The sequence below is a fragment of the Hyla sarda genome, chromosome 6 (genome assembly GCF_029499605.1).
Source record: "Hyla sarda isolate aHylSar1 chromosome 6, aHylSar1.hap1, whole genome shotgun sequence".
NCBI lineage: Eukaryota > Metazoa > Chordata > Amphibia > Anura > Hylidae > Hyla > Hyla sarda.
The window spans coordinates 218,263,682-218,281,801 of NC_079194.1; the positions used below are offsets into that span (position 1 = coordinate 218,263,682).

At 43.2% G+C, this 18,120-nt stretch overlaps 1 protein-coding gene across 2 annotated transcripts in view; it reads right to left on the reverse strand.

The window, feature by feature from the left end:
- The window catches only part of SLC12A4 (solute carrier family 12 member 4), a 71,456-nt gene extending 54,032 nt beyond the window's left edge, over window positions 1-17,424 (reverse strand). The window contains exons 1-3 of one of the 2 annotated variants that reach the window (XM_056526445.1): window positions 17,108-17,424; window positions 5,655-5,749; window positions 4,874-5,005 (exon numbers count right to left, since the gene is read on the reverse strand). In XM_056526445.1, the coding sequence (XP_056382420.1) occupies window positions 4,874-5,005; window positions 5,655-5,749; window positions 17,108-17,243 (363 nt within the window). In that variant the 5' untranslated portion in view covers window positions 17,244-17,424. Of the gene's footprint in view, window positions 1-4,873; window positions 5,006-5,654; window positions 5,750-8,751; window positions 8,872-17,107 lie in introns of those variants that run through there. The other variant, XM_056526446.1, reaches the window with a different exon arrangement.
- Between the last annotated feature and the right edge of the window lie 696 nt (window positions 17,425-18,120).

Here is an 18,120-nt window from a genome sequence, read left to right on the forward strand (position 1 = left end):
ACGGACCACTGTTCCAAAAATCTGTCAGACACCTGTGGGATGTAAATGCTCACTGCACCCCTTATTACATTACGTGAGGGGTGTAGTTTCCAAAATGGGGTCACATGTGGGGGGTCCATTGTAAACACACATGGCCTTCAATTTCGAACACATTCTCTTCTGAGTATTGTAGTTCACCCGCAGAGCACTTTACATCCACATATGGGGTATGTTCATACTCAGAAGAAATGGGGCTACAAATTTTGTGGGGCTTTTTCCCTATTCTCCCTTGTGAAAATGAAAAATGTAGGGCAAGACAAGCATTTTAGTGGGAAAACATTTTTCCCCCTCATTTTCACATCCAACTTTATCAAAAATTCGTCAAACAACTGTGGGGTGTTAAGGCTCACTATACCCCTTGTTACATTCCGTGAGGGGTGTAGTTTCCAAAATGGGGTCACACGTGGGTATTTACTTTTTTGCATTTATGTCAGAACCGCTGTAAAACCAGACACCCAAAACAGGGTGTCTCCAGCTGTTGCCCAACTCCAAGCATGCCTTGACAGTAAGTAGCTGTCTGGCAATACTGTGAGTTGTTTTTTTTTTCTCAACAGCTGAAGGCTCCGTTTTGGAAACTTTTTTTTTTCATTGGGGGGGGGGGGGGTAAATGGGTAGGGGTATGTGCACATGTAGCGTTTTCCTTTTTATTTTGTGTAGTGTAGTGTTTCTTAGGGTACATTCACATGGGCGTGTTTACAGTGAGTTTCTCGCTGGGAAGTTGAGCTGCAGCGGAAAACTTGCCACATCTCAAACTTGCAGCAGAAAACTCGCTGTAAACCCGCCCATGTGAATGTACCCTGAACATTCACATGGGTGGGGGGCAAACCTCCAGCTGTTGCAAAACTACAACTCCCAGAATGTACAGTCTGAGTTAGGTAACAAACACTGAGTTGGGTAACAAACTCTGTTTCACAACCAATATGTCTCCAGCTGTTGAAAAACTGCAACAATCAGCATGAAGGGCTGTCGAAGGGCATGCTGAGAGTTGTAGTTTTGCAACAGCTGGAAGCACACTGCTACAACTTCCAGCATGCCCTTTGGTAGTCTGTACATGTTGGGAGTTGTAATTATGCAACAGCTGGATGCACACTTTTTCATAGAAAAAATGTGCCTCCAGCTGTTGCATAATTACAACCCCCAGCATGCACAGGCTACCAAAAGGGCATGCTGGGAGTTGTAGTTGGAACTCCAGCTGTTGCAAAACTACAACTCTCAGAATGCCCTTTGGCGTTGCATGCCAAGAGTTGTTGTTAAGCAACAGCAGGAGGTGAACAGGCCTCACCTCCTGCTGTATCCTGCCGTCGGAACCGCCACCACCAATCCTGCTGCTCCTGTCGCCGCCACTGCACCAGAGTAGACCCCCGCCGGAACAGGGAAGGTAAGAGACCCCCGCCATGATCGCCGTCCCGATCACCGCCCAGCAGGGTCGTGATTAGTTGGTCGTTCCGACCGATCAATCACGTGATCGTGAGGTGGCCCGTGCCACCTCACTCCTGCTGGGTAAGGGTGAATGGGGCGGTCTCGGACAGCCCCATTCACCCTTTCTCCCCCCCCCGAGTCAGAGACCCGATTGACCCGGAAAAGCCATAAATCGCCGGTCTGAATTGACCCCCTCCCCTCCCCCAGAGGTTTGCACGGGTTGCCTGCTGATGGATATCAGCAGTCACCCCGGTCCCCGCCCGGCAAATGGCGGGGACCAAAATTACCACGGGCGTACCCATACGCCCTCAGTCCTTAAGGACTTTAAAACGGTGGCGTATGGATATGCCCAGCGTCCTTAAGAGGTTAACTTTCTGGCACCAGTCGATTTAATTAAAAAAAATAATAATAATAATTAAAAAAAAAAAGTTTTCCACCGGAGTACCCCTTTAAAGACAGTCACGGCTACAGCAAATGATCTTGTGCTGCTTTGAGATCACTAATTATGTCAAATATACAAGATTAGTGCCTTTGGAACTAATCCTCAGGAAATACCAGCTGTCCAGGATTTAAAAGATTCACATACTGTAAAACAGGGTTACACAGGGCTGTATGTAAACCGTGGAACATTGGTATATTCACACACACACACACACACACACACACACACACAACAGGGCTTTGAGTGGTGCATAGACAAAATATAATTAAAAAAAAACTTGTAAAATTTAGGGCAGTTTTATCAAAACCTGTGCAGAGTAAGAGTGGTGCCATTGCCCATAGCAACCAGATGGCTTCTCATTTTCCAGAGGCCTTTTTAAAAATTAAAGAAGTAATCTTATTGGTTGCTATGGGCAACTGCGCCACTCTTCCTCTACACAGGTTCTGACAAATCTAAGATTATGTTGCTTTTGTTTCTATTTTGAGCCCTTTTACATGGCCAGACAGAAAGCTCCTAGCCTGTGCCATAACAAGCAGGTTTTGGCTTCTATCTGCAGCTGACATCTGCCGGTAATGACTCAAGTCGGAGATCACTAGTGGTCACAGCATCTAAAGAGTTTTTTAAAGGAGTCATCGGTGGTCCAGCGGCCCTTCGGCATCTCAGCCGAATTTCTGCACCAATTCTGCACCCGCATTTATTTAGTTGGTTGGTTTCTGGCTTGTATAGATTCCGTGTGGAAGCCGCATATGGAAATTCTGAAGTGTGAATGGGAGTGCGGGATCTTATTGAAAGTCTATTGGGATTTTTAATTTGATGCTGAATACGCATGTGAAATCTGTGCAGAATTCCACATGCGGAAATTCTGTGTGTGAATATAGGCTTAATGGCCCCATGAGGGATATAGTTCATTGCTCAGTAAGGGGTTAAAGCTTAACAGGCTGACGAATGAATGCAGCAGCTTCATTCCTTTGCTTGGCCTTTGAAACAGGCTCCAAAGACAATAATGATTGGAGTCCGTCTGTGCACTGAGAACCTGACCAATCTTCATATTTAACATGTCTGTGTAACATGTCAAAAGTTAATTTAAATGACAGTTTTGCTTTAAGCTAGCCACACACATTAGATTTATGTTGTTGAGATCGGCTAAGCATGTATGATGGCCTCTTAATTCTTCCCTCTTAAGTGTATGGTGAGGATTGAGAGAGATACCTCTATGGCTGACCGCCATTTCATACAGTCAGCTTTACATAGTTGACAAAGTTAAAAAAAAAAAAAAAAAAAAAAAAAAAAAAAACACAAGGGTCCATTAAAAAGTGTACCTGTCATTAGCAAAAACTTTTTATATAAATGTAGAAAACAACATTTGTAATATACATTGGTTAAAAAAGGTGTATATTTTTGTCCCTGCAGCTATTGCCTGTGCGTCTCTGTAAAGAGACCAAATACAGGAAATGTGAGGTGACAGGCAGGGCACTCTGTGCACCGACGACAAGCAGGGCTCTCTGTGCACCGACGACAAGCAGGGCTCTCTGTGCACCGACGACAAGCAGGGCTCTGTACACTGAGGCTCTGACACGCTCCCATCTCACACAGAAGGATGATTGACAGGTCAGGAGCTCTGCTTGTCCTACTCACAAGGCTGATAAGTCAAGTGGGCAACCATACACTCTCTGAACCAACCGCCCCACTTCAGTCCAGAATTGACCCAGATGGGTGCAATCCCACATCACGTGCAATAGGTGAGCATCCGGTAATGAACAACGGGGACAGCAGGAGTCTGGACGCACCCCAATTCTATGTAGATATGCAGGGGTACAATATACCCGATGTAATAGAAAAATTTGGGACACCCAGTGTGCCTCTGATACAGCCAATCTCGGGGTCACGGTTAAAATTTGTTCCCATTGCTCACCTGATATGGGACCGATATCCCCTTCCCACTTCTCCTTAATAGTCAGAGGATAGGCAGCATGATAAGAGGATAACAATTCCCTATATAACATTGAGATGACACCCTTAGTGGATAATGTGGTAAAGAGATCATTCACTATAGTCGAGGAACCGACCGTCAAGTCACAAGCCCGGGCCTGCGCTTCAAGAGCATGCCTCAGCTGCAGGTAATGAAAAAAATGTGAGTGAGGTACTGCAAATTCTTCCTGCAGCTGGGCAAATGACTTCAAGGCCGGTCCATCATATAACTGAGAAAGATACAGGATCCCAAATGAGATCCAGAGCGTAACATCCGTCATTGAATTTAACTCAGAGGCGCCAGGATTTTACCATAGAGGAGAATAAGTAGTAAATATAGGAAACCGTAGCAATACTCTAAACTTTTGCCACACCTCAGAAGAAGAGTAGGATAGGGGATAAGATGTCTGATCATGGGGGTCGCGCTGCTGGGGACCCCCGTGATCTCCCTGCTGCACCCGACATTCATTTAGAGCATCTGGTACCGTGCAAGAGGCTTGTGACGTCATGGCCTCGTCCCAATCGTGACGTCACCACCACCTCCCCTCAATGAAAGTCTGTGGGAGGGGGCGTGACGGCCGTCCTCCCATAGACTTGCATTTAGGTGGAATGGCCGTGACATCACAAGCGTCCGCCCTGCATTGCCAGTCATCATGCACGGAACGAAGTTCGCTCCGTGCACTGGATGTCTGGGGTGCCGCAGCCGAGATTGCGAGGGTTTCGCCGCTGGGTCCTTTGGATAGTGGATAAAATGTCTAGATGCAGAGTACCCCTTTATGATGCTGAAATCCTGCTTATTATGTTGCAGAAATGGTTCTGATTTAACAGCAGATTTGTACAAGTCAATTTGAATCTGCTATTACGCTATAACGTCTTTATGAAAAATAAAACACTTTATGGTTGAGTTTTCTCCTGCCTGTCATATGGGTCCCTACGTCTACATAACTTTATTAACAGTTTATTGGTTCAACTTCAGATTATGAATCAATCCTGCATTCAATTTACCTTGAATACTTTTTTAGGAGCCCCATCTCCACTCTCCGCTTCTTCATGCTCTTTTGCTCCCTGTGTTAGATTTGTGTAGTTTACAAGGCGGCTCAGGAGAGAAGAAACTTTAGGTCGGATGTCCAGTTCTTCCTATAAAAAGGGAAAACATATATAATCTGAACATTTCAGTTTTATACAAATTCGAATTTTTTTTTCTTCTAGCTTTAATTTAATATATAAAAATGGGTTTCCTTCTAGTTTTGTTTATTGATTGACAGATTGCTCGCTGTTTAGGTATAGGCACAGATCTATCATTGAAAGCTGGTGGGATGTATAGAAGCCAATGCGGCTGCCCCGGTACAGTTTAACTCTATTTTCTTCTTGTAGTTTACCAGGGGGCTGGAAATCTAGTGACATACACATAAGTCAAGTAGTTGGAGGCTACATGACAGCAATATTACCTACAAAGGATCTAAAATATGGAGCCTTACATTTGTTAAAGTCTCTATACCCCTAAAGATGTTGTAAACCAGTGACAAATTTCAAGGGCATTCTGTAGTTGTAAGCTATTTGCATAATACCTTTACGATTATTATCCATATCGGTACGTATTGCAGCACTGTGACTAATATGCTATTTTCACACATTATTCAATTTTATTTTTTTTTTATTTTTTTTTGCCATAAAACAACCCAAAATGGTCGGTTTACAGGAAAACTAGACAAAAAAAACTGTGTGCATATAATTATGTATATAACGCCCAATAGGAAAATCTAAAAATGTATGTATTTAGACTCACCTCGAATAACGCCAAGTTCCTGTCATAGAACTCACTGCCTTTGTGTGCCTCAGAGTTTCTGAGAAATGGACTATTCTCCCTGACAGTCCCATGACCTGTAATTATAAATGTCATTAATTGAAAAATACAAGAACCTACTATATATGCATATAATTTAGTAACCAATTATAGTAAAAGGAGAAACTATAAAGCCTTAGGCCATATTTAAACAGCGGAATGTTCGCCTAGGCAGAACATGCCGGCACTACGACCGCTCGGAAATGAGCTGTCTCCATAGACAGCAATACATTTCTGAGCAGAATCCGCAGAAAGAATAGACATGTCTATTCTTTCAGCAGACGAAACATCAAGGAAATTCCGCTTTGTGCACAGCGAAGCAGAATCCCATTGAAATCAATGGAACTCTGCTGCAGTGGATTGTCCATGCTGAATTTTTTTTTGTTAACATTCTGCCATGGCCTTACACATACAAAATTAAAGGGGTATTCCAGGCAAAAAAAATGTTTATATATCAACTGGCTCCGGAAAGTTAAACAGATTTGTAAATTACTTCTATTAAAAAAATCTTAATCCTTCCAATAGTTATTAGCTTCTGAAGTTGAGTTGCTGTTTTCTGTCTAACTGTGGTATCATCATTGAGCAGTTAGAGAGAAAACTTCAGAAGCTAATAACTATTGGAAAGTTTTTGCCTGGAATACCCCTTTAAGTTGTAGGAGACACCTACATTTTCCAAGAGCATAGAATTCTGATGTTTCAGTCAGGCATATAATATATTAATTTTTTCGGAGAGTTTTGTGTTTTTCACAGTTTTCGCTCTTTACAAAATAGTTTGGATCCCAGGAAAGCGGTCGGAAAATGCTTTCGCTATAAGTAATTGGCCTACAGCAACTTCTTTCCGTTTTCCACTTTGCTAATAAAGTTTTTAATCCACTATATAAAGCTGAACCATGATGTAAACCAAGAAATACAAGTTACAATTTATAGTGGTCGCCTAGGGTGGATAATCTACTCATAAAAGGTTCACATCAGAAAGAAGCCTTTTTCTTTTGATATACGTTAGCAAACAGACTGACTGGTATGCTAACATATATAATCCCACAAAGAAACAATACTCATGCTAAATGTGCCAAATTAATTGCCGCCAGCCTGGATCGGAGTCTGGTATGGTCATTATCCGTACCCGGATCATAGTGGAGACAGGGTAGACCTTAAGCAAGCAAGGGAGTTTTACCTGTGTGGATTTGTGGCAGTCAGGGATATATTGAGCCTCTCTGCTGTGAAGTATAGGAAGTGTGGGAATTATTATTGGCTACATAGTCCCTCACATGGAGGAAACCTATCTTTAAAGTGTGGATTCTGTGGGAGCTACAACAGTACCCTGGTTATCATCAGTATATACACACGGAGCTAATAGGGGCCATTGCTGAGGAAGAAAATAATTGTATTTATTAGCCTATTTTATATCATATGGGCGTTCTTTGATGTACTCTGACATTCAGGAGGTGGCACTAAACCTGGAGGTCATATCAAGGACCTTGGGTCTATTGGTTATCAAAGACACTATTGGAGACTATCCATGAAGAGGAATCCCACAGAGACTATATCGTACATTTATTAACCCTGCTTGCTGTGTGTTCTGTGTGTTCTTCCTGCCTGTTATACATTGAATAGAATAAGTTATAAGATATACATCTCCACTGTGTATCCGGGGTTTAAGTATAACCCCTGATGAACCGTGGACATATCTAACCCACGGGGAAACGCGTCGGGTTTGATAAGGGTGTTAAATAGGGGATCGACCCTGGAGGGAATCTACCCTGTTTTGAGTCTTTATGTATTGTAGACCGATGACTCTGTATCCATTTTATAGTAACTATAGGTTTTAACTGGATTTAATAAAAGTTGTTAAATTTTAGCTATTTTGGTTGGTCTTGAGTGACAAATTAATTGTATTGTATTGATCAGTTAAATTGGCACTCTGCTAATATAGCCTGCCAAGCAGATCTACCATGGCAGGCAAAGGGGCCTTTAAAACCGGGCCTGTGACACACACACACACACAGCATTTAGGCTTTTCAATGCAGCAATCATTATCGATTTCAGCCTTTAAGGAGTCAAGTGACCAACATCAGTGTTATCATTGATATTGCACCTACCATCTATAAAGCGAGTGCAGCTCTTGATCTTACTTTACAGACCCAGAGTACACAGGTACAGCAGATGTTATGAAGGGGTTAAAAAAATTAAATGGGTACATGTTTCTATGCTTTCCAGAAAAAAAATTGGCAAGACAAGAAGCAGAAATAGAATTAAATAAGCATTTTATGCTTCCTAAGGAAAGAAGTAGTCCTGCCTAAACCAAACCACACACACAAATTTAAAGGTGTACTTTCTGGCAATGAAATTTCAAAATTTTAAATCTTGAAATTATAACACAATAACTGGTGACATTATAGAAATGGAGTACGGGAGTTTTTTTAATTTATTTTTTATTTTTTTTAAGTGTTGGAGATAGGTAGTCTAAACAACAATTATTGACATCTAACAATTTTAAAGGGGTATACCGGTCTTAGGGGATACGATATCTGATCGCTGGGGTCCCGCCGCTGGGACCCCCTGCGATCTCAATGCAGCTCCCAGCATTCTGTTCTTTTAGCAGTAGTGGATCGATCAGACATCGTATCCCCTATCTTTTAGATGAAATACCACTTTAAGTAGCAAGAGCAACCCTGCTTATATAGCTTTGTTCAGTACCGATATATGCCTAAATATTTCACAAATGCTGTTGACACCTATCAAAGAACAAAGACTATAACAAAATAAAGAAATATTACAAATGCTCCAAAAGTACATCTAACTATTTAAGCAGAACCATGTTAAACTAAAAATCAACAGAAAAGAAAGAACGTTACCAATTTTATGACAAGTTCTTATTCATAGTTACAGAGCTGTTACATTGGTATGAGACTGCAAATGGCCATTATGAAAATACAAAAACAACAAATACAAATTACATACAAAAGGAGCAATAGAGTAGAACTAGGCTAAAAATAATGAAACAAATTGTTCCCCTAATACAAACACCCCCTGATCTTACCCTTTTGTCCGCTAAGGCATGAGTCTCCCATGTTCAGCACTGCCAATAAAATATTTTCCAGAGGTAGAATATGAATGGATAACGTTTGACTTCTTCAATGCTATGCCTGTCCGGCTGCTCTTCATTGAGGCAACAGCAAAGTGAATTAATCTGGAATTAGCAAAAGGCTTTCTGTGCTAAAGCCAAGGTTGTCTTTAAGTAGGCCTGGGGGGGGGGGGGGGGGGTTAAAGGACTCTAAACAACATCAATTTAACTTAGGCATAGTTATTGCCAGTTTGAGGTAGTAAATAACCAATGAATTTATATAAAACCAAGAATTTAATTTAAAATATAAGGAGTAAGCTAACTTTTATGCATACTTCCAGCAAAATATTATAAACACTTCCCTCTGCTCCTGAAATTTAATGTACAGGAACTGTGTGTATAACATAACCATTAATGATTTGGCAAGTGTACAGCATTCACATTCCACAAGAAGCAACTTATTTCTGCCACCAAAGTGTCTGCTAAGTATAGTCAGGGTTTGCTGGAGGGGAGGCAAACTGAGCAACTGCCAGGACCCTCATCCCCATGTGAGGACCAACAAAGTTCCCATGAGGTGCCCCATTAATGTTTCATGTTCTCAGGAAGTAAATAGATAGGATATAGCCTCCCTACCATTCTAAAGGTCACATGCCAGTGGTGGTCTACAAAACTGCAGGATCGTGCACAGGACATTAGTGTCCCAATGCGGACAAGAGAAGGCCGAAGCCACAGCGCTGGGGACCTAAGACAATGTAACTTCCATTGTAATCATATAGCACCGAAAAGAGGCGTCAGCTATAATACTACTCCCCATCTGTGATAAACATGGAGACCAAAGCTGAGCACACTTCCTCCTCCATGGGACCACTGAGGCCCGCCATTGGCTGCAGCATCCTGTACAGTGTGTATTAAGACCTCAGGTAACATCAATGAGGTTTTATTTATTTATTCTACCATCCTCTACCACTTTGCAATGTTTCATGAAGCTAGAAAACCCCTTCCAACAAGGGGATGTATGGATAGGGCATAACTTAGCATTTTTGGATAACCCCTTTAATATTTCTATTACTATAGTTCCAGTAAGTCTGAAGTATCTGGATTCAGCAAAAGGGTCTCAGTACAGAGAACACAATATAAAAAGTCCCAGTGCAATGTACAGCGCACTTTACTTTCCTGTACTTCGCTTGGCCCAACTTAATTTTTTTGTTACTGGAGGTAAACTATATTTACCCCTCTGTTACTGCTGGAAGTGCTGCAAGGATTTCCCGTAAACCTTGTAAGCGGTTCAAGTTTCACCACATTACAGTCCACGTGAAAAAAACTAAATTTCTAGAAAGATTCTTTGGTGTACCCAAGAAGTGGTGCTATTTCTGGAAATCAGGTAAGTTGTATTAGGTATTTTTCACCAGTTTTTCCCCTGTGCAGACTCAGTCTCTAATTTTTAGTTGTCCCTTAGCTAGTGGGTTGAACCTTGTCTTGATGCTATCCTCCATACACACAATTATCCTGCTTCTCTGGGTCTTCAAAGCAGAGACATAGCTAGAGGTTCAGCTCGCTTCGAAGCTGCTTAAGGATACAGGGCGTACAGGTACGTCCTTGGTCCTTAAGTACCAGGACGCAATGGCATACCTGTAGGCCATAACAGGTTAAGCGGCATCCTGTTGCATCAGTTTTTAAATCGGTTTGTATCCTTTATTGTCAGGTTTTTATTTTTGTCTGGCTACTTCCTGGTTGCTCACACCTCTTCTGAGCATGCTCAGAAATAATAACGGATAAAAAATGGATTGGAAAAACGGATGCAAACAGATGACATTACAGGCTCCTCCGTTTGCCATAGACTTCAATGTTAAATTTCATATATCCGTTTCTAATCTGTTATTTTTGATGGAGAAAAAAAAAACAATACAGCATGCAACGTCTTTTCTCTGCTAAAAATGACAGAATAGGAACCAAACGAGTGACAAAGGACTGTAAAAAAATCCCATTGACATCAATGGGATCTATTTACAGCCGTTTGCAAAATTAACGGGGACCGACGTTAATGTGATCGAGCCCTAACAGTGCACCCTTACTGCCCTTCTACACTGTAATAGTGCCTTCTAACTGCCCTTGAACACGAAAAGTTCACCTCAGAGCTACCTCTTATTAATAGTGCCCCCTTACTGCCTCTACACAGCAATAATGCCCCTTTGTGCCTTTTTCAAAGAAGAGAAAAAGTGCCACAGAAAAAATAAACTCAACATAAAAAGTGGAGCAATTCAAGCCATAGGACTGCACCATCACTGCCATGTTGCCATAGCACATAGTGCAGCCTGCATTGTCTTGTAGACAGCAGGCCTAAAGTGGCCTGCAGCCTACACGGAGGTTGATGTCTCCTTGTTCTGTCACAGGATTCAACTTCACTTGCATAATTAGGGGCAGTTTTTACTGTGTAGCCTCTTAAACACTTGAGCATAGTAAGTGCCCCCCCCCCCACCCTACGTAAGTTGGCCCCGGGCTACCACACCCCCTGACCCCCGCTAAGTAAAGCTTCTGCTTTGAAGTACACCCCCAGAAACAGCAGCATGGAAAATAGTACAGAGTAGTCCGAGATGTGAATCAACCCCTAAAATGAAAGCTAATACTCAGTAAGCTGGTGTACGCTATTTGTTTGCTTCTGGTTCTCCCTAGCCACCCTCTCCATAGACTTGTATGAGCAGCTGATCTATCAAAACTACAGTTCCTATTTAGACGAGTTATCCTCACATCAAAGGTTCTCTCTTATTCACATGATAGAGGATAATAAGCTGACCGGTGGAAGGCCGACCGTTGGGATAATAAACAAATTCTTTTACAGAAGTGTCATAAAGATAAACTTCCGGAAAACTCCCTTCAACAGAACAAAAGAGAAACTTTAACCTGTTGGAGATACAGCATTAAGAATTGTACTTTTTAATTACACCTTTTATTTTACTATATTGTGTACTGTGTGGGTCAGTAGGATTACAGATATACCTGGTTTCTTTGGTAGATTTATCTTACTACCTGTAAATAACTTCTGCTGACCCCTATGATTTTTAAAATCTGTCTACAGAGCTGTATGGGGGCTCATTTTTGCCAGATATTTACATACTATTCTGTAGATCGTAAACCCCCAATCAGCTTTGTCTGTGTTGTATTTATTTTTATAGCTGGGAACCATTCAGGAGCTTGCAGGGGGGGGGGGGGGTCCCCATCAGTGCGATACCCTACGATCAGACACTTATGCCCTATCTTGTCGATAGGGAATAAGTCTTAAAATGGTGGAGTCCCCCTTTAAGCTTCTGCACTATGCCATCTATGCTTTCCAAATACCACCAAATATGGCACAGCTAAATGAGCTTTCCTCACATTAGGGATTTTGGAAACAAGTTGCGCACCTGATAGGTGAAGTGAGCAGATTAGGTAAAGAAAGGCTAGGCCCCATGGCAGCTCTTTCATGTGGGACACCCAGACGTTGGGGGTAGGGAGGTGGTCTCTTACCTGCCATTAGTAGCGCAGGTTATTCTCTTGGGAGCAAATAGATGCCTCCTCAAGTATTGGTTATCGAACACTATCCCGACATTACAGGAACCCCTCAACTTAAACACATCTTATTAGACTTGAGGTAAATAAACAGAAAGATAAAGGGTCAGAAATTTGGAAATTAAAATAATTTCTGCTGGGATATTTTTATATTATGAAGCTGTTTATGACTACCAAGTGGTATATGCTGGAGGACCGAAAGGAGACGTTGGCAGACCTAAAGGTTCCAGAGCAGTTGGTTATTTTAGGAGAGATGGTGCTTTGGTGCTTCACTTTCATTCCCACTTGGCTCTTTGATCTCTCTGAAGTGGTGGAAGACAAGACTGAAGGAGATGGCTACCGGCATGAGGAGGCAGGTAAAGTGTAAGCAGCTGGCAATAAAACTTGATGTTTGGATTGAACACATGTACACCTACATCAGGGGTATACTTAAAGGAGTAGTCCAGTCCTGGAAAACTTTCCAAAAAGTTTCAGATTGCGGGGGGTCCGACCACTGCCTTCGGCAATCTCCAGCTCTGCCATAACTCTGTATTGAGAGGGCGTGTCAACACACCCCTTCCCGCGGGCTGCCGGGGCCCCGTATAGGAGATCGCGGGGGGCCCAGCGGTCGGACCCCCTGCAATCTGAAACATTTTGGTTAATGGGATAACTTTTAAATTGTGGAATAATCCCTTTAAAGTAGTAGCCCAGTCCTGAAAAACTTATCCTCTATTCTAAGGATAGGGGATAAGTTTTTCAGGACTGGGCTACTACTTTAAAGGGATTATTCCACAATTAAAATGTATCCCTAACCAAAATGTAAGGTAAAATGTCCCCTGGAATGAAGAGAGAACATGACGCATGTGCATTCACTGCTCCATTCAATCTTCACGGGGATTCCAACTAAGGGGTATGCTTGGCAATTTTGTGAAGCCCTATAGAGAATGAATAGAATGCTGTTCATACATGCGGGGGGGCCAACTGTCACCTATTCTCAGGATCAGTGAAGATCTCAATGGTCGGACCCCCACCAATGAGCTACTTGTCCCTCATTCATAGAATAGGAGCAAGACATCTACCATCAATGATGCCTATGTTGGTCATTTTACCCTTAAAGGGGTACTCCGCCCCTGGCATCTAATCCCCTATCCAAAGGATAGGGGATAAGATGTCAGTACGCCGCGGTCCCGCTGCTGGGGACCCCTGGGATCCCCGCTGCGGCACCGCGCTATCATTACAGCACAGAGCGAGTTCGCTCTGCACGTAATGATGGGCAGTACAGGGGACGGAGCAGCGTGACGTCATGGTTCCGCCCCTCGTGACATCACGGCCCGTCCCCTTAATGCAAGTCTATGGGAGGGGGCGTTATGACCGCCACGCCCCCTCCCATAGACTTATTGAAAGGGGAGGGCCGTGACATCACGAGGGGCGGGGCCGTGACGTCACGCTGCTCCGTCCCCTGTACTGCCCATCATTACGTGCAGAGCGAACTCGCTCTGTGCTGTAATGAGAGCGCGGTGCCGCAGCGGGGATCCCAGGGGTCCCCAGCAGCGGGACCGCGGCGTACTGACATCTTATCCCCTATCCTTTGGTTAGGGGATAAGATGTCTAGGGGCGGAATACTCCTTTAGGGTACATTCACACGTACAGGATCCTGCACAGATTTGATGCGCAGAATTTGTAACTGCAGATTAGAAGCTGTGCTCAGTCATTTAGTTTACACTGAAATCTGCAACAGAAAATTCTGTGCATCAAACCTGCGTACGTGTAAACGTACCATAAATGCTACAATCAATAGTGTCAGAATTAGATGATTTGGAGCATATTAGTTTTGTAAATAAAAATATATAAAATTCTATAACAGCACTAAAAACAACAATTGGGTACCAATATAATGGTTCTTCCAAAAGAATAAAGAGAACATGTCAGTTTCACTGCAAAATACACTGTGGAAAAACGAACAACCCCCATTTACATGCTTTTTTTTTTCAGTTTCACAGTATATATATTATGGTAAACTGAACAAGCCCTTATTATCAGTGTTTCCTAAACAGAGAGCCTCCTTTCTTTTTATAAACAGGGAGCATCCAGCTGTTACAACTCCCAGCAAGTTAAGCAACAGCTGGAGGCTCCCTGTTTATAAAATATATATATATATATATATATATATATATATATATATATATATATATATATATATATATATATATATATATATATATAAACACTGCCTTATAGGACTCTGTAGATCAGTGTGACGCCAGCTGTTTCAGTTTTGTAACAGCTGGAAGCACCATGGTTGGGAAACACTACTGTAGATGGGGAAAATAAACAGTTATGGAAAGGAGGGAAAAAATAAAAATGCTAAAGTGAAAACTGGTCTATTTATTAATGATGAACTATTCCAGGGGGTGGAGACATTTTACTGCATACACTGGAATTGGTCATTTTCAGCGCAGTTTTAGTAACACATTTCAAATAGGTTTCACGTGTATGAAATGACATGAAGATATCCGCATCACAAAGCCAAGTCCCTGCTAGGTGGCATAATACCGCTATGTGTAAACACAGCCTTAGTACAAAGCGAGTCACTACGTAAGTGTGCGTTCACACGGCCGTCTGTCCCCATTTTTTTTATCCCGGTATCGGTTCCGTCCTTGCACGGTGCAAACAGATTAAAAACGGTTTTTAAAAAATTCCATTCATGTCAATGGGATTTTTGTACAATCAGTTTACATCCGTTTGTACCCGTCTGCACTCATTTCCATTTTTTTTGACGGCAGAAAAAAACGGCACATGCAGTATTTTTTCTTCCGTCCAAAAAACGGAAGAAAAACCAGATTCGGTAAATTTAACATTGAGGTCTGTGGAAAATGGATGTGCCTTTAATGTCATCCGTTTGCATCCGTTTTTTCTATCCGTTTCTACTTCTGAGCACGCTCAGAACAAAATTTTTTTAAATATATTTTTTGGTTTATTAAAGGGGTAATACCGTGCTGACAACTTATCCCCTATCTAAAGGATAGGGGATAAGTTGCCTGATCGCACTCAGCACCCCGCTCTCATCAGGCCCCGGAGCGAACATCCGCTCCGGGTCTGATGACGGGGCCGGTGATCATGACGTCACAGCTGAGCCCCCGTGTGATGTCACGCTCCGCCCACTCAATGCAAGTCTATGGCAGGGGCGAGACAGCTGTCTCGCCCCCTGCCATAGACTTACATTGAGGGAGCGGAACGTGAGGTCACATGGGGGCAGAGCCGTGACGTTACGATACTCCGGCCCCGTGATCGGCAGTCATCAGGCCTGATGAGAGCGGGGTGCCGCATGAGAGATTGCGGGGGTCCCCAGCGGCGGGACCCTGCGCGATCAGGCAACTTATCCCCTATCCTTTAGATAGTTGATAGGGGATAAGTTGTCAGCATGGTAGTACCCCTTTATGTCCATTTTTATTTTTGATGGGAGAAGAATGGGACGGGTCTGAACGCAGCCTTAGGGTACATTCACACGAGCGGATTTACAGTGTATTTTACGCTGCGGATCTGCTAGTGAAGGCCCTCTATGCTGTCTTTACATGTGCCTGCTCATAGCGGCAATACGCCGTGACGAGCAGACACACTGCAGCGATGTGCGCGGCGTACTCACACATCGCAGCCACTCTCCCTGCTCTGAGCTAGGCAGAGAGCTCCCGCGATGTGAGTGTATACTGCGACTCCCACATCACAGTGCGTCTGCTGGTATCGGGTATTGCCACTATGAGCAGGCACATGTAAAGACAGCATAGAGCGGGCCTTCACCAGCAGATCCGCAGCTAAATCCGCTGTGAAAATCCGCTCGTGTGAACGTACCCTTAGTGTCCAGATTCTGCAATAGCTGGGTGGCAACTGGGAATCATGTCATGGCACTCAAGTGTATGAAAATATATATATATATATATATATATATATATATATATATATATATATATATTCTGTGTCTCCCAACCAGGGTGCCTCCAGCTGTTGCAACACTACAACCCCCAGCATGCCCGGACAGCCTTTAGCTGACCGGTCATGCTGGGAGTTGTAGTTTTGCAACAGCTGGAGGCACCCTGGTTGGGAAACACAGTGTATATATATATATATATATATATATATATATATATATATATATACATATATATATATATATATATAGATAGATAGGGGTCAAGTCCTGTGAAAAAAAAAGTGTGGGAACTCACCCTAGATTTCCACTTAAAGGGGTACTAGACATCTTATCCCCTATGCAAAAGGATAAGAGATAAGATGTCTGATCCCGGGGGTCCTGCCGCTGGGGACCCCGACGCTCTACCTGCTGCTCCCAGCATTCCTTTAGAGCAGTGGTCTTCAACCGGCAGACCTCCAGACGTTGCAAAACTACAACACCCAGCATGCCCGGACAGCCAACGGCTGTCCGGGCATGCTGGGAGTTGTAGTTTTGCAACATCTGGAGGTCCACAGGTTGGAGACCACTGCTTTAGAGCATTGGGTGCAGCACCAGAGGCTCGTGACTTAAAGTCTATGGACTCCTGCTAATGGGAACTGTGTACCTGCTGTGGAAAAAGTGCAGGAACTCCGTTCCCATGAGTTCCTGGAGGACTTGAGCCTAAAATATATATATTAGCCCCAGGACTCGCATATTTCGCAGTATTAGGAGAACACTCTCCATACTAACTTTAGCCATGAATCACTTCAGGAAGAACAGGGAGGAGACACAGAGACAGGGCAGACAGCGGGTTGGGGAGTTCTCCGCTCCCGGAGACATGCAGCGTTCACCCCGCCATGCACTCACCATCTGAGCTCATAGTGTCATACACGTCGTGAGAGTTCTCCCGGGGGTCGTGGTAATCCACGTAGTTAATCCCTTCCACGGAACAGTAGTCATCCTTCTGCCTCTCGGACACAGGGACCACAGTAAAGTGCGGCATTCTCCTGCCAGCCAAACTTCACTCCTCCAGCCAAACAAATCCGTCCGCTCTCCACATGAATTCCAAACTCATCGCCTCACTTCCTCCCGGAGCCCTCACATATTCCTCCAGACCCCTCCCTCCAGATGGCGACACGTTACGAGGGAAGCGCCGAATTTAGCATAGCCTGTCAGTAGACAAAACTTACCGGGGGGCTTCCTCACAGGCCCCCCCCCTCGCCTGAGGGGCAGTAGTTCTAGTATTAGTGCTGGTGACTGGATTTGGGTTCGTTCAGTTTAAAGAGGGAAAAAAACAAAACAATGGATGTTGTTATGACAGAAAATGAACCCATAGATAGCTACTGTTTGGTAAATGTTTTATACCTTTAGGGTACGTTCACATGTACAACATCTGATGCATATTTTCTGCTGCTGATTTTGCTACCCATTGAAGTATGAGAAGCAAAATCAGCAGCAGAAAATATGCAAAAGCAAATATGCTGCAGATCCTGCACGTGAACGTACCCTATTTTCTTTAGCATATTTTCTGCTGCTGATTTTGCTACTCATACTTCAATGGGTAGCAAATTCAGCAGCAGAAAATATGCATCAGATCCTGCACATGTGAACGTACCCTATTTTCTTTTGCATATTTTCTGCTGCTGATTTTGCTACTCATACTTCAATGGGTAGCAAAATCAGCAGCAGAAAATATGCATCAGATCCTGCACATGTGAACGTACCCTATTTTCTTTTGCATATTTTCTGCTGCTGATTTTGCTACTCATACTTCAATGGGTAGCAAAATCATCAGCAGCAGAAAATATGCAGCAGATCCTGTACATGTGAACGTACCCTATTTTCTTTAGCATATTTTCTGCTGCTGATTTTGCTACTCA